Source organism: Gopherus flavomarginatus, chromosome 16 (assembly GCF_025201925.1).
Source record: "Gopherus flavomarginatus isolate rGopFla2 chromosome 16, rGopFla2.mat.asm, whole genome shotgun sequence".
NCBI lineage: Eukaryota > Metazoa > Chordata > Testudines > Testudinidae > Gopherus > Gopherus flavomarginatus.
The window spans coordinates 17,051,572-17,069,341 of NC_066632.1; the positions used below are offsets into that span (position 1 = coordinate 17,051,572).

The window sequence follows — 17,770 nt, forward strand, 5'->3', positions numbered from 1 at the left end:
TGTACTTTTACATGTATCAAAGTGCTTTATGATAAACCAAACCAAGATAAAATAAGTTACAATTATAGTATTAAGATTTTTAGATTATTTAAAACTCCATATATATATTGCACAAAATACCATGTACACCCACCAAACAGCAGCTCAGTGGGTAAAAAAAGGAAAAACAGAAACCAAGTTATGATAAAAGAGGAGCATAAGAAGCCAGATCTTATTACAAATTGAAGTGCAAAGATTATCAGTAAGATTTTAAATCTAATTTTCCACTTCGCCAGTGCAGGTGTTTCCACGATTCTCCTATCAGGATACATATTTTGCAGCTTCTCCAGAATCATATTGTTCTTTTAAATATTACAGAGAGAGAAGCTCAAAGGACGGCCAAATGACAGGGCTGTTAAGTAAAGGGTATCGTGAACTAACAATACATTAGTTACATAAGGTGTCAAATATACAATTCTAAAATGTTTAAACAATTACATTTCAATTCAACAGTATTCTATATATTAATTATTAAGTTACTATCCTGCAGTACAAGGTCAACAAGGGCCCCTATATTTAATCAGAAAAGCAGGAGAAAGATTTAGCAAAACAAACATCACTGTAAATATTCTAGACCAGAAAAATGTAGTTTCTCTTTTTGGAAACAAAGTATTATCAAAACAAGTATATTCATTTGTACATATTCAAAGGCTACTAAAAAAAATCTGGTGACTGTAGCTTTATTATGTGGCAGAAAGCTTGATAAAGAAAACTGTGTGAAGGGTTGCTGGTTTTTAAAAACAGTGTTTAAACTGTGAGAATTATAAACATACTATATGATTCATTTTGGAACAGAAAGTGAAAGATAAGAGCCAACAGACGAACACAAAACCAAAAATTGCATCCCAAGGAACATTTTCAATTTCAACATAAATTTGAAGGGAAAGAAGGCTCACATAGCACACACATCACACTATACCTAGAGGCAGAGTGCTGTCCAATGGCTCTAATTATAGCACTAAATCACTTAACGTCAACATTTTCAAAAACATCTGATTTCCAGTAGCCAACCTGGGACATCCTGGCCATGATTTTCAGAGACGCTGGGCACCTACTGGGGCGCCAATTCAAGTGAAAGAGCTGGGGGTAAGGGTGGGGTAGAGAGAGAGAGGGGAGAGAAGCACCTCAGCACCTGTGATAATCAAGTACGAAATGGACACCCAAAAAGAGAGGCAACCAAAATTAAGAGGCCAGTTTTGAAAACACTGGCCCTGCCATCCCAAGACTGTTAAGATGGAATCAGACTAGGAGATATGGATATGTTTTGGGAAGAGCAGTTTTACAGTCAGTTCTTATAGTTTTATGGAACAGAGAACATAGAGGATAAAGCTCAGTCACGTTTAGAACTCCCCCAAGGAAGTGCTGTTATGGTACACAGTGAAGTACACTGGAGGCACTAATGTGACCGCCATGTTGCAAATTGAGCAAACTGTCATCTTACAGATTTCCATACCATACACTCCATAAAACTTATAAAGAGCTAAGGTTTTAATTAGTTCTGCCTAGTGACAGCTTACTTAAAATACAAAAACTATAAAGCAATTCATTCTTAAGGATAAAGTGTTCTAAGATAGAAGAACAGAAGAGGTCTGCTCCCTAAGCCAATCACTATACAAGAGGTCAATTACATGACAGTGAGCAAGTGATGCTCAATTTCACTCATATCCACCCAATCAAACGAATCAGGTTCCACTGCCTCATTCTCAGGAAGATTATTAGAAACATTTAACTTAGAAAGAGTTTTGTTTGGATCATACACACTTGCCATGGAAAAAGACAGACGAGAACATATGTTTTTTCATTCCAATGTCTCAGACCTGAATGAGCAAAGAGTCATGCAAGAAAGACCAGAGAACTTGATTTCTAAACAAGTTTTTCACAGAAGCTTTGACAAGCCTAAGTCTGCATTAGTCAAATAAAGCCACTGAAATACAACAACTGTACAATAACAGTCTATAGCTTGAGTGTAAATGTAGCAGCTCTGCCTCAAGACTTATCTAGTAGAAGGAGAACATTTTCTTCTAACATTCCCCTCCGCTAACACACACTATGAGGACAGCACTCACTATCACTGAAAGTTTTATTTTGACCAGTATTAAACAATTTCCTCTAAAGAACTATCATCAAAGGTCACAAGTTCCTTTCAAAAAACTGAATTTAACTTAAAACTATGCTTGACAATATAATGAAACTTAAATGTGTTATATTTAACTACAGTTTAGTGCAGATTTTTTTCCCCCAAAGAAAATACAGGCTTAAAATTGGAGTGTCTGTAGGAAGTGTCATCAGTAAGCATCCAAAGCAAATACTAATCTCGGCTGACTGGAGGAGACAGGAAAAGCAGAGATGAGTATTTAACATACATGTGAGGCTTGTTTTGAAGTTATAGAGCAGTATGCATTCAGCACCTGTGCTCTTAGGCCCCTCCAAACCCAATGGCAGGCCTGAAAATTTTTTACTTCAGTCACAACATTTCTTACATTACAAGTGCATTTTTATTTATTTTTACTCCTGTTTGCACTTCAGAGTCAATCCAGCTATAGAAGTGGAAGCAGAACTCTTTTCTACCTCATATATCTTCATCAGACATAGTTAACAAAGTTAAAGTTGCAGAAACTTTATTACTGGTGATTTATGTGCCAGAAAGAACTCAGCTTAACTTTCAGAATCCATACAGAGCTGGCAGTTCGAGAAAGAATAACTCAAATTCTTAGCTATGCAGCTTTGCTCACTTCGACACACACGAATGCCACAATGCCACTTTAGTTTCTTAAAGTGTGGTTCTTCCTCTATTTCAGAAGAGCAAAAACATCCTCAGCTTAACATGCCTAAATCACAAATTCTGAGGGCGTATCAGCTGAAAATAGAAAAGCTATACAAAGTCATTACCGCTCACTAAATTTACACTACTTTTCCTGAAGAGAATTGTTTCATGCCATTGTTTTTATTTTTTATACATAAACCCACATTTCCTCAGCTGTTGTCCAGAAAAATGCCCTGGTGCAGAAGTGTTCCTGGTGAGAACACTTACACTCCACAAGAGCAAACTGAAAAGAGAAGGGATCTTTTTAAAAATATGTAATTACAACACTGGCCAGATAGAAAGTATCTGGGCATATGTTACAGGTTGGCTCTCCCACAGCAAGGAAGAAAAGCAATAAAATCTTGTAATCTTGGGAAGTGCAAGATGCCATACCCCCATCTCCAAGTTTCGTATGTCGGGTCCAATACAACAACTGCAACATGCAGGATCTACACTGTGTGTACTGTTTTAATTACAAAGACAAAAAAATTAAAGACCAAGCCAGTACTGAAAACATATTTATTTATACAGAAGACAGGTATAGGACTGAGTCTTTAAATAAGCTGCATCTAACCTGTTTCTGAATCTTCACTGTCGGAGGAGCTGGATTCACTGGTGCTCTCAGACTCTGAGGAGGAGAACCCCTTCATTTTAGAGGAACCAGCAATTACATCCACTTTCTCTGCTGCAACAAAATAATAGTACAATATTGTCAAAGGATGACAAAAATAACCCAGAATCCAGTCTTGTGCTGTGTGGTCCTCCTGTAATCAACAACGCCCGTAAATTCTGTTGCATGGAGGGCTGCTTGTATGCTGATGCTCTATAGTTGGGGTCATAAGTAGCTTAACTAAGGAAAGTACTATTGCAATTGGTCACAACAAACTCACTGCCCTGTTCCCATGTTCCTTCCTAGTCCTGAACTTTGCAAACTAGGGCAGAAATCAAGAGTTTGCCCTATTGTTTCCAATTCCCTAATGAGGTACCAAATACAACTTTTGCCTAAATAACCCATAAACATGCATGTATCAGATTCTTGCAGAAGGAAAGTGTACTAGAAATGTTCACACACATTATTTACTGACTAGATTATACTGGCCCATAATTAATGCATAGTATTTTTTTTAAAAGAATGCTATTGATCCAATGAATTATAATGGGTCCAACACTGAATATATTCAATCCTGCACATGACCCAATCCTTCTGCAATCTGTGTTAGAGAAGACTTATCATGCATATGCAGGATTTAACATTTACACTTCAGGCTCTAGGCTATTTTTCTTTCCAAAACACCAAATAAGCTTTCAAGTGATGCTTAGGCCAGCAGCACATAGGGCAATTTCACATCTTCTTATGGCTTGCTGAATTCCAAATGTAAAGGTTTTATTTGGATATATCAGTATAAATAAAAGCTTGGGAATGGGCAATTGGAGAGTTCTGCAAACTCCCCTCTACGTGCGCAGTCACTTGATTCTGTAAGAGGCTTTACTTCAACTTTAAAATGCCTTTCAGAGCATTAACCATATATTAAAAACTAAAACAATGTCCAAAAACTGGTGGAAAGAATCCAGGATGGCAGCCCCAGTGTAGAGAGTCTAATGCCTGGGACAATCCAAATCCAGGCCTATACATGTGCCAACTGTTTCACATGACGACGCCCCAGTTTGGCATGAGAGCATTCTTTCAATGAGAGGAGGTGCTTTGGGGCTTTTTTGGCACACTGAAGGTGAGTCTGCATCCCAAAGCAAATACTGTTGTACAGTAAAAGAAAACTAAAAGGTTTTACAAGAAAACATTGAAACAACATTTAATATTCCATTTAGCTGGCAGTATGATGTGTCCCTTGTATCAAGTGTTTGGAGTGAAGAAAATATTTACATTAGAGATCAAAGTACAGGGATATTAAGATAAAATTAGTCCTAAATCACAAGCCATTGAGTTAAAGTCCAGTGGTAAGATTTAACACACATGCTATTGTGCCATTAATCAAATCTATCTTTTAATAGAAAAGTAGTAGTTTTGAAATGAGTTCTTCTCCTCCCTGGCATGAGGCTATAAATACCTATATACACAGTATGTGCATCATCTCTCTGTACGTGTGTGTGTGTGTGTCTGTCTCTCTCTCTCTCACAAGATTTGCACTACATCGCTGGAATGTGAAGTAAACTGCTTTGAGGATGAAAGGTACCTTGGGGTTTCCTCTTCTTCCGTAAACATGATGTTACATATCTCTCCAGCTCCCGCAACGTGGATGGCTTTAATGTCTCAAAGTCAATTTCAATCTCATCAGGATTGGAGTTTTTAAGCGAAGGTTCTCTTGACTGGATGATATGGACAACTCGGCCCAGTTTCTCTCCAGGGAGCTTATTAATATCCAGGCTCAGCTGCCTCTTCTCCTCATAGGACATTGGCTTACACTTGTCCTCCTCCTCAGACTCGTAGACAGGAGGGGGCTTGCTGTTCTTCACCATCACAGGCTCCTTCTTACTACTTAGGAATAATTATAAAACATTATTATAGAAACACCAAAATTGTGAGGAGTTTAAAAAGCAGCAGCTTGATATTAATGTCTTAAATGTAACACTGATTTACATTACACTCTAATTAAAAATGATCAAAGTTGTTTATTTTCAATAGGCTATTAAGAGTACATGGGTGGGTAGGAGGGCAGAGAGAACAGAATGTGATAGACAGGCGCTTCCTGGTGACATTCATTTTCAGCATTAAATATATGGACCCTTCTTACGATTTCTGACTTGCTGATCTATATACTGTGTGTGGGAGAGGAAGGGAAGCAAGAAGCAGCAGGCATAAAAAAACCAGTTCTCAGAATAAGTAATGATCTGTTAGAGACTTTATATACTAGGGATGCGGTTTTATTCTGAGAATACAGAGATTAGACTATCATTGATTTTGAGAAACTAGGTTTATAGTTATAAAAAGAATGTGTATCTAACTGAAGAGGTCACACTTCAGCCAGATTCATAGCCCCTCATCGTTAACACAGAATGCACAGCCTATGTAGCAAAAGGATTACCAATGAAATTAGAGAAGTAAGAGATCTATTAGGCCACAGTCAATTCAGTTCCCTGGGGAGAATTTACAATTGAGCTCTACAGTACATTGTCTAGTATTTTATTCAGCCTCAATGTAAATGAGGGGTGAGGGTAGGGAATGAGAAATGGGCTCACATCCCTTACTTTTGACAATTTTGCAGCCTAATCAAGCTCACTGCAAGCAGTTTGTACTTATATGCAAACTACATTTTAACCTTTCTTCATTTCATCCCATTACCCGAAGTTATGATGCTTTGTTGTACTGTAAATAGTTCCTCCCCCTGGCTGGGGGTTATGCCCTTGAAATACTTGAAGATATTACTTCCGCTAAGTTGTCACTTACCCAACTGTAAATATCTAGCTCATAACCTTTTCCTTTATAAGCCAATCCCTCCAGCACCCATGAGGCGAAGATAGATTAAATCTAAAAAACTCCAGGATCTGGGATTTAATGTCACAGTGACAATATACAGAGGAACAAAAATTAGTTCTCTCTCATATCTCATACTGGATACTAATTGCAGCCCCACAAGCCAGACAAAGAAGCAAAGGGGTGCATGAGTGAAAACAAGTACTGTCACGCTGAGGCACAACGGATTGGGGGCTGCACCAACACATGTTGCTGAAACTGATACTATCAATGCCAAGGCCCTTACAGAAGCTAGAAATCCCAGAGTGAGCCATTACTACATCACAGGCACTAAGGGTTACTGTTTGAAGTAATCTTGAATGCAAGAAGGTTGTCTCTAACTCTCTATTGTTCCTCAGTGCAGTAAAATACAAAAACTGCAAGATAGGACAGACACAAAGCTGACCTTGAGTTACTGCTGTTGCTATTATTTTTTTTGGCCTTCTTGAGTGGTGGTTCCTTGGTTTTACTTTTCTTATTCTCTTCTACTTCTTCCTTCTTTTTGTGCTTCTCTTTTTTCTTTTCTTTCTTGTCTTTCTCCTTTTTCTTTGGTTTGCTCTGCTGTGGCTGGGACAGGGCAGCGAGCTGTTCATGCACTGCTTTAAGCTAAGAGGCAGACACACAAAGATCAAGATACTTTCGCTCTGCATCACCTCCACTCCCGTATTCATTCCTTTCTCCTCCTTTCTGGCCTGGCTACTCTCACTTCCTTGCACCTCTTTGAATATTAAGTGGGTCAGTTCTAGATGCTTTTTACTGTACACTGATTTTTTTTTCATTATACTTAAAGCACCCTGACCCGCTTGACAGGGGGAAAGTTACTACTCTCCTCACCTTTTGGCCAAGAACAGACTGCCCACTTCCTCAGCGCCAGTTGGACACTAAATGCTATTAACAATGAATGATTTAATGCACGAGAAGGGCCTGTGAGGCTACAATGCTTCAGATGGAGCACTGCCTGTATTCGGGGCTGCACCTCCCTATCAGAGGTGGTGGCTACAGGTCCCATTTTAAAAGTCCACATGCCACATTTTAGTTTTAAATTGAGCCAGCCCAAAACTGTATTCTATCCATTCAAATGACGCTACCTAACTCAAGGCAATGGTATAGTGTGCTGCTGTGATTTTTTTGATTGTATGTGTACTAAATAGAACATAATCAAATGTTTTGAAATACACCACAATATTTATTAATACTTTGCCCATTAAGCCCTTTCAACAACAGATGTCAGAACACTTTACAATTGAGCTTCACAGCCCCATGGAAGCCCCATGCAAGCTAAAGCAAACTGCCCAAGGTCACCCAAGTCAGTAGAAAAGTTGAGAATGCCTGACTCCTAGTTCCCCCTGCTCTAGCCCTGAGACCCACAGAACACATTACCTGTTCCTGAAGTTCTGCTAGTCGCTGAGCTCGTTCTTCCTCAGAATCATCTGATGAGCTATCGCTATCGGAGGAGCTATCACTGCTGCTATCGCTGGACGAAGGGGGGGCCACCTTGGTTGGGGGTGGCACCACTACTGGAGAGGAGGCTGGAATCATGGGTTCTTCAGGTTCATCTGGCATTTTAGCAAAGCGCATCTCAAAAACATCCTGGGGGAGAAAAACACATTAAAAATAATGCTAGGTTTGCATGTACTATACAAATACACATTTACAAGCAGCTCAGCATGTAATAATGATTATTATTTAAGAAACATAAGCACCTGACAAACACAGACAAGCCTTCCTCCTTTAAGGAACGAAGAGAGGACAGACTAAGATTCAATATATGTTCTCTATAGGCTTGGCAGAATTCAACTTCTGATATCAATGTTTATTTTTAAGCATTTTTTTGTCCATTTAATTTTTCACAGTTGCAAAAAATTACAAGTTTTAAACTTTTTCCCCCCTTACTTATCTATTTAAATGTCCACAGTTGCAGGGCAGCATGGGGTGGTCAGACAATTATTTAATGACAGCAGATGTAGAGATTCAAAAAGTTAAAGCTTTATTACCATTAAAATACAAATTGCAATATCACATATACAAACACTTAAAGTAAATATCCTTAAATCAAACTAAGTTCTCAAGCAGCATTTTTCTTACTTTGCTTATCTGTAACTTTCTATTATCGCTAGAAATATTGAGTTTGTGTGTGCAGAGTGAAATTGAGGTTTACTGACATTTACCAATAAAAATCTGATCCTTCAAAGAATACTTATGTAACCAAATAAGATAAGAGTGCTGAATTGATGTTACTGTCTACACAATAAATACTAAGGTGCAGGATGATCAAACCTACTAAAATAGCAGAACAGCTCTATGGATTAGCAAAAAGAAACACTGATTGTTCAATTCAGGACAGAAGCTTCCTTACTTATTAGAAGACAAAGTTCAGAGGGCGCAAACAATTCCTCAAAATTACTTCTAGGAATAGAATTCAATGTTTTAGCTTCCTTGATTAAAAATAACTGAGGCAGCTTAAATCTTACTATGCTACTACACTATCTGTCTGTTCACGCCTTAACTGATATTTTAAACAAAATTCAAGTCAAAAGGTAAACCTGAGATTTGGAGGATATATGGTAGATTAAAGTCCTAAAGAAAAATTACAACTATGCTTGCAGAGTCAAGACCTTAATACAAAACCCAGTACAGAGATGTACTGAAATGTTGAAAAAAATCCCCTTACAGAATGGCTAATACTAAAATCTGAACCACCAGATGATATGGTTCAATGTGGACACAGGTGCTGAACAGCTGCATTTTATCTCCACTGTTGTTTGGCATTGCAAAAGACTGGATAATGAAGTGCATGAGCAACACAAACACCAGAACAGCATGGGCAGATGGAAAATGCCTAGAAGACCTAGACTTTGCTGATACTGCACTACTGAGTGACACCCATAAAAACTTACAAAGACAGACAACTGGGCAAAAATAACAGGCCAAGCAAGGCTCAAAATTAGTTATGCTAAATCAAGCATCCTTGATTTAAGAGTCTGATGTAAAAGCCTAAAAATATTTTTCAACATCTGTCCGCTTTGTTTATTTGAATATTTAACTGTAAAGTTTGTTTTTCCTGTAAGATTCCAAAAGACGACATAACCAATGACATAGGATTTTAGCAACACTGGAAACATCTCACCATATCCTTAAGAGGTTGAAAAAACTGAACTTTAGAGACATTAGTTTCTTCTCTCACAAACCTTACGCTGTTTCCTTTTGTGAACTCTCTCACTCTAGCAGAGAGACCAAGATGATCATATCTCAGATTCCTAAGAGGAACAGTTTTGTTTATATGTATTTTCAAGAGCCATAGCCTTTTTACTTTTAAAATCAGATAAACAAGTTTTTTACTTATTAAAACCTTTGTGATTCACATTTGAATCCCCTTCATAGAAAGGGTGAAGAATTTTACAAATAAAATGTAACTTGTGAATAATTTAGATCTGAAGAAAAGGGATTTTGCTCATATAACTGCAGCTCTTCTCTTCAACTGTATTTATATAGAAGAAGAGTAAATGTGGGTAAAACAAAAATACAGTGGTTAGAAAGGAAGTTTTGAAATGATAAATATGAACAGCCCTAAATAACTGCAGCAAAAAACAAAACAAAAAAGAGGGGGAAGGGGAGGAAGGACACAAGTTCTCATCTTTCTCTATGACACACTTCTGCTGTCAGGATTTTCAGTGCCACCCCTCTATCAAGGTTTGAATGCATTTAGAAGAATAAGGCAAAAATTCACCTTCTGCCTGGAAGTTCAACATTTAACCTATAGAGGTTGTTTTGTGTAAGTAAGAGTTTATCTCTGAACTCTACTGTGTATACAACTTAGATTAGAAACTCTTTAGCACAGGGCACATGTCTGCTCACCATGGTGTTACGCATACTTTTGGTATGAAAATAAATATTTACACATGTATTTATGTAACTCATTTTAATCACTCACCAAATAAAATATGCTGCAGTATAAAAAATTACTATTTAAATATGAAACTATTTTAACACAGTTAAATAAAATAAATCAATAACCTCATTTCACAAAACAGCTATTAAGCATTATCAAAAATATTTACACAAGAGACTAATGATTCCTTTGAACAATAAACATTTAACAAAGACTTCTTAAATAAGGAAATAAGGAACATGAAATCAACATGCTTTTCCTTCTCCTTTGTCCTCCCTTAGAGTACAGGCAAAGGAACAGAGATACGATATTTGTACTGACTTATATTAGTCTACTCTGGCTCTTGTACCATAGCTGTCACTACGACTTGAATGAAATCCTTTCCTGACATCTTCCTGCATTTTAATTCAGTTGCACCTGTCTCTGAACTCTCATCAGTCTTGGCCTCAGGAACTTGTATGATTTTTTCACTATATGCTTTTTGTAAATAAATCAAAGTAATTATAGCATCATTTGCCTTCCCACAGACTTTGTATACCACTAGATTTTTTGGCAAAATATTCTCTGTTGCTACCTCCAGCTCAGCTTCTCAGCTTGGTAGCAATGGTAAGTGCACTACTGCACACGTAACTCCAGGTGTGCATTTACATTTTAACTACCGTTATCATCTAACTTTCCTTACAGAAGGTCTAAGAAGATGCAGAGGGGTAAACTCTTGAGCGTAGGGACTGCCATTTATTATATGTGGATATCAATCACATTAGAGACCCAATCTGTTGACCTTAAAGCACTACGTAATACAAATTTTGATTAATCATATCATAGCTGGCCACCTAACGCCCTGTCTGCCCTAACAAGCAGCACCGTTAGTAGCAAATTTTTGGCAAAAAAAGGTCTTCTGCAGACAAGGCTCTAAAGATCCTGAAGTGCTTCACAAGCTTTACTAATCATACAACCTTCCCTCCACAAACAAACCTCTGCATCTGAGGTATTTAACAATGAAAAGCAACACTTTCACAGCAGGTTAATAAAGAAGCTGAAAACTACACTTGCCAACTGGATCAAGTAATTAAAAATAAAACAGGCAGAAAAAATATCCAAAAAAAGCAGCTTGAAGTTGACACAGATACCATCTAGTGGCAAAAATACATTGTTAACCTATAACAAAAATTCACTAATTTATATTCAAATACAAGCAAACATCTTTATGAACAGCACAAAACAGTGATCCGAAATGGGCAAAAGGTTAACTAGTCATATCAAAATAGGACACTATTGAGCAAAGAGCCACAGAAAGAACCAATTTCTAGCACATTCTCAGTGGTTACAGACTGACTTTCCATTTTTAGTATGATGTAGGCGTCTCCTAACGCGCAATTTAAAACCTTATCTATGATCAATCATAGTATTCTCAGTTACCAGAGGTCTGCTCAGACCTAATTTTTAGGTCCCGCCCAAGTAGGGTCAAGTCATTTTTTGACCTGACTTCAGCCCTGACCCTTCTACTCCATTCTCCTGAACCTGAGTTGTGACTGTTGCTACCTTCTGCCTGTGGGGTTGGCACAGAGGTAGCTGCATGCTCTGGTCCTGTCACCCATGCTCTGCTGTGTGTACCCTGCAAAATGAGTATGCCGAGGCATCACAATACCTCTCACACTGCAGCGTACACACAGCAGCAGATGGTGGCAGACAACAGGAGTAAGGCACACAGCTGCTGTCACAAATAACCACCACAGGCTGACCTCACAGGCAAACGGAGAGCCAAACTCAGCTGTCCCAGACTTGACACTGTAGTCTGGTTCAGATTGGACTGCAGGACTTAGTACAAAAAACTGTTACTAACCTGTTCCGTAACTACTGTTTGAGATGTGTTGCACATGTCAATTTCGCTTTTGGAATCTATATGCCTAGTGCATGGCCATCAAACTTCTTCCTTCAGCAGTACCTGTTTGGTGGCTCAAACTTCCTCTGCTACTGTGTGTCACTGCATGCACGTATAAAGAGCAGAGCTTCCTCCAGCCCCCTCAGTTCCTTCTTGCCATAACTCCAAATGAAGATGGGTACAAGTGTATGTCATGGAACGGACACGTGCAACAGATCTCTAAGAAGAGCAGTTATGGAACAGGTTAGTAACTCTTTCTTCTTCTTCGAGTAATTGCACATGTTCATTCCACTCTTGGTGACTCTCAAGCAATAAGACAGGAAGTGGGATTGGAATCTATTTCAATAAGGATTGGAGAACAACTTGTTCCCCTCTAGCATTGTCTTTGGAGTCTTAAGCACAGCATGTGGATCATGGACATGTGGACCAAGGACCAGGCTGCCACTACAAATGTCTGCAACTGGGACTTGTGTCAGAAAGGTCGCTGGGGCTGACTGTGACCTCGTCAAATGAGCTGACACATAAGCCAAAGTCATCGCGCATGCATATGCAGGGTGCAATCCAGGAAAAAATTCTCTGGGTAGAGGAAACCTCTTACCCTCTTTGCCAATGCTACAAACAGCTGGGAGGATCTATGAAAGTGACTGGTTTGTCCAGGTAAAATGGCAAGGCTCTTATGTCGGATAATGTAGGAAATTGGTAATAAGTGTCTAGTAAGACAAAGAGGATAGAGCTTGGCTGTTCTCAGTGGTGGCAGATGACAGAACAAGGAGTAACGGTCTCAAGTTGCAGTGGGGGAGGTTTAGATTGGATATTAGGAAAAACTTTTTCACTAGGAGGGTGGTGAAGCACTAGAATGGGTTACCTAGAGAAGTAATGGAATCTCCTTCCTTAGAGGTTTTTAAGGTCAGGCTTGACAAAGCCCTGGCTGGGATGATTTAGTTGGGAATTAGCCCTGCTTTGAGCAGGGAGTTGGACTAGATGACCTCCTGAGGTCCCTTCCAACCCTGATATTCTATGATTCTATGTCCAACATATGCAAATGATCTTCTACCCAATACCATATATGAGCAGGGAGGAATACTGGCAAATAAACTGGCTGGTTGATGTGGAAAGTGGAAGCCACCTTTGGGACCAACTTTAGATGAGGATGCAGGTAAACTTTGTCCTTAAAGAAGATCTGTGGAAGTCCCAACATTAATGCCAGCAACTGCCCTGCTCATTTGGCCATGGCTAATAATACTAAAGACTAGACTATGTATATATACACATTATGTTCACAAAGGCTGAGAGAAAGAACTGCTCTGATAGAGAACAGAGTTCCAATGATTGTCATGGGCGATAAAAAGGAACTGAGGGGGGCTACCTTTTATTTCTGCATGTACTGGTGAATGGGGTGGAGGCTCAAGCTGCTAAGCGAGTACTATACAGGGGAAAAGTTTCTGACAGCCATGCACAGCAACACCTAGAGTGGAATGCACATGTGTAGTTACTCAAGGAACTATTGTTTGTTTGCATACTATATAGACTTTGCATACTGTATAGATTTTCGTGAAGTCTGTTTTTTCTATTATACGCAGATTAGTAGCCAGTGTTAAAAGATTTTACACATTCAGTCTTAACTTTAGCATTTCCTGGCTTCCGAGTGCTTAAATTCACAACATTGGTATTTTCTTAATGTAATTTTTTTGCATGGAGTTTCCTAGCTAAAACTATTTGTATTGAATCACCAAACAAGCCAAAAAACCAAAAACAAAAAAAACACCCAGTTACCTACCTTTTTGTAACTGTTGTTCTTTCAGATGTGTTGCTCATGTACATTCCATTATAGGTGTGTGTGCACCCACATGCACAGTTGGGAGATTTTTGCCTCAGTGGTCTCTGTAGGATCGGCCACGCTCATGGTACATTAGGTGCTGCCAACCCTATGACCTCTCAGTTCCTTCTTACTGCCCATGACAGTTGGTTGGAGAGCCTTCTCTTGCATCACAAGAGTGTTAGTGGTCCTTACAGTCCATTGTTTAAGATACGTGTTAGAGTAGCTGTTTAGGAGTTAGAGTCCAGACTTGGCGGGGCATGGCCATTCCCCAGGTTTTAAGCCATGTTCATTGTGTAGCCGGCCGATGCCCATTAGTGACCCCCACGAGAGCTGTTTAAAATGTTTGGGGGAGTCCCACAGAAAGGATAAGTGCAGGATCTGCAAAAACTTTCACCCTCAAACTCAGAAGGAGCAGGATATTTGCTTAAGGGCCCTCCTCATAGAGCTTGCACTTCCGTCCTACCTCTCGATCGGACTCCACACCTGGTACCTCGATTTGACAGTCCAACTCCCATTCTTAGTCCTGGGAGAAGTGCCTGCAGAGCTAACTGGCTGTGACATTCTGGGCTCCAGGAAGGCAAAACAGCTGAGATCAGACTCTGATCGGCTATATACCAGTTCCATAGCTTTCTAGCCTCGGCACACAGAAAGCAGAATCTTTCTCCTCTGGTTGTTGATATCAAACATGCAAGCCACATTGTCTGTCATGATTGTGATTGTTTTGCTATTGATGAGGGCAGGAACTCGAGGTAGGCAATTCTTGAGTTCCAACAAATTGATAGAGAGACCAGTTGACTGAGGTGACTACTTGCCCTGAGTTATGAGTGAAGGATGGGAGTATATCTCAACAAACAGCGATGCATCCATTGTCACACTTATTATTGGAGCAGGTTGGATCAACGGGACACCCACACAGACTTTGCATTAATCTTGCCATCAATCCAGTGAGTTATTCACCTGGAGTGGAACCTTAACCTGTCTGTCCAACAGGTCCCCCTGAATCAGTCCTAAAAGCAGCAGAGGCCTGGTCACAAAGGTGCAAACTGTCAAATGTCCCAGGAGCTGCAAACAGTTCCTTACTGTAGTACAGGGACTTCCTTGACTTGTCCCAACCAGATGTGACAAAGTTACGAATCTGCATGTGGGAAAGAAGTCCCTGGCTATCATATATTCCTATGAATTATATTCTCTGTTACAGGGGCAAATGTGGGAATTTTTTTTTTTTTTAATTTTTAACTGAAGACCCAATTCCTGGAGGAGAGGGCGGGCTCTGGGTGGAAGTTAGTACCGGTTTGTAAGATCAGCCCTTGACTAACCAGTTGTCAAAATACTGGATGACTAAAATTGCTTCTCACCAAAGATGAGCAGCTACTACTGCTAAAGCCTTTAAGAATGCCTTTGGGACCAAAGAAAGTTTGAACAGAAGTACTCAGCACTAAAAACAATCCTGGCCCATGGTGAAGTGCAGGTATCTCTGTGTGTGCAGGATGTATCTCTAGACGGAAATAGGCAATCTGTAGATCGAGGGCCAAAAGCCAATCTCCTGCCTTTAGAGAAGAGATTAGGGCTGCCAGAGCCACCATCTGGAACTTTTTTGAGACGTGGTACAAAAGTATACCTTGAGTAAAACCCCTTTCCCTGTGAGGTCTACTGCTCCTTATTGCAAGGCTGGTACATCCAGTCACCCTTTGGGGGCAGGGGAGAGCTGCTTTACAGCCCTGTGGCTGAGGCTGTAGGGCTGTCCTTGGTCTTGAGGCAGCATAGCCTAGCAGCCAGAGTCAACAGCCCAGCCTTTGCTTCCAGGGCAGTGTGGCCTAGCGGTCAGAGTAAATAGCCCAGCCCTTGCTGCCAGGGCAGCGTGGCCTGGCAGCCAGAGTCAATAGTATGGGTGAGCTGGGCCACCATCCCGGGGTGAGTGGTGGCCAGGTTTGGGGGACCTGGGCCCTCCATCTCCACTGGGTCCGAACCCAGGGCCCTGCTGGTGGTGGGGTTGCCCACCACCAGCTCACCAGGGATCCTACCGAAACATGTCGAGCTAGTCTCCAGTTCTACAACTGATTCTTCGCCAAGTTTCCGACTCACTTCCTATCCAATTCTCTGCAGTGTGCCATCTCTGGGTCCCCACAGTCTCTCCATTCTCTGTGGCATCCTGAGCCTGGGGATTTGTCTGGCTGGCCTCTGCATCCTGGAGTGCAAGCAGTCCTCAGACAGGAGGCAGCAGTGCACTTCCTACCTCGCCAGCAGTCAGCCCACACTGAGCACCTCTGCTTCCTTTCATACCCTGTCTCTAGCTGGAGCATGCCCAGCAGAGCTGAGGGAGCATGACCTCCTCAGCCCAAAGAAAAGGATTAACCACTGCTGCACCAGGACGGGGCTGGTACAACTAAACAAAGAAGAGAGAGTACTTCTTGGATCAGTATAGTCTTGTTAGAGGGGTCCCTGAAGAGGACGGGGAAGGGAAGAAGGGACAACGTGGATGGTGGAATCCAATGTTATAACCTCCATGACACATGCGTCTGCTGGAATTGGGAAAGGCAGTCTCCAAAAGTATGGAGGTGGGCAAAAGGTCGCAGCTTGCAAACTAGAGGTGAGGGAGGAGTTGAGCTCTTGACCATCTAGTCAAAACAGCTATTCCAAAGATGACTGGGTACCTGCTGAAGGCAGGTGGGAAGCTTTTCTTCTCCGGTATCTCAATCTCTTTCTAGCAGGTTCTGTGAAATCTAGAGAACTGTGTTGAGTGTAATCTTTGGGCAGTTTGAGACCCATTAAATCTCCTCTTTTTGGTAGGAGTACATATACCCAGAAACTTCACTGTAGCCCTGGAGTTCTTCAGTGTGTGCAGGGACTCGTCTGTATTCCTGAGAAAAGCTTCTGATCATCAAACAGGAGATCCTCAACTGCATTTTGTACCTCTCTCGGGAACCTCAACAGATGGAGCCATGACACCCTGTGCATGACAACTGTTGGGGAGATGGATCTAGTAGCAGTGTCTGCAGCATCCAAGAACACTGGGAGATATGTTCTGGCTAATAAGTGCCCCTCCTTAACGATAGCCTGAAAATGCTCTCTATGCTCTTGTGGAAGATGTTCAATAAAGGTTGCAAATTTGCTGTAATTCTTGTGACATCATACTTTGCCATGTCTGCCTGATAATTTGTGATCCAAAATTGAACGGTCGTGGATGAGTAAACCTTTTCCCAAAAAAGGTCTATCCTTTTCTGGTCCTTGTCATAAGAGGGAGACCTGGAATAATGCTTTTTACCTGGCTCGTTTAACAGCATCCAACACATGGGAATTAGTTGGAGGACGGCAAAACAAAAACCCTGAGTCTTGGGGTAACGATATTTTTTATCTGTTCATTTACAAGTTGCCAGTATAGTGCCATAAATTTTCCACACAGCCTTTGCTGGATCCATGAGCTCATCTTCACTGGGTAACGCAACCTGGGTAGGTGTCCCTGGCTACAAAGTGTGCAGGAGCTTGTATTATGTGTCTTTAACCTCCTCAAGAGGTAATCTCTGTGATGTCCACCATCCTCTTCACAATATCCTGTAATCAGCAAAAAAGGTCAACCATCGATAGTGATGGAAACATGACTACTTCATCCAGAGACAAAGATTAAACAGAGGTTTGAGGGGTAGCCTTGCGGTCCACCCTAGCCTCCTGTCCCTCAAAGATCTTCTGGTGTTGGGGGTTTGGAAGAGGAGAATGTTTGAGCCTAGTTTCCTGGTGCAGTGGAGCCAGAGGTCTAGAAAATTGCTGCCAATACGCTGCCCAAAGACCCTAGTGGTCCATACAGGAGAAGGGGTGGGACTGATCCCAGGACTGATCTCACTGTTTCTGATATGGATGAGAATTCTTGTGGGTTCCTG

General features: G+C 40.7%; 1 protein-coding gene across 11 annotated transcripts in view; it reads right to left on the reverse strand.

The window, feature by feature from the left end:
- BRD4 (bromodomain containing 4) overlaps positions 1 to 17,770 on the reverse strand; it is a 205,781-nt gene that overhangs the window by 45,752 nt on the left and 142,259 nt on the right. For 9 of the 11 annotated variants that reach the window (XM_050925774.1, XM_050925767.1, XM_050925768.1 and 6 more), the window contains 4 exons: positions 7,689 to 7,898; positions 6,715 to 6,914; positions 5,032 to 5,333; positions 3,417 to 3,527 (listed from right to left, as the gene is read on the reverse strand). In XM_050925774.1, coding sequence (XP_050781731.1) covers positions 3,417 to 3,527; positions 5,032 to 5,333; positions 6,715 to 6,914; positions 7,689 to 7,898 — 823 coding nt within the window. The remainder of the gene's footprint in view (positions 1 to 3,416; positions 3,528 to 5,031; positions 5,334 to 6,714; positions 6,915 to 7,688; positions 7,899 to 17,770) is intronic. The other 2 variants (XM_050925766.1, XM_050925764.1) reach the window with 1 other exon arrangement.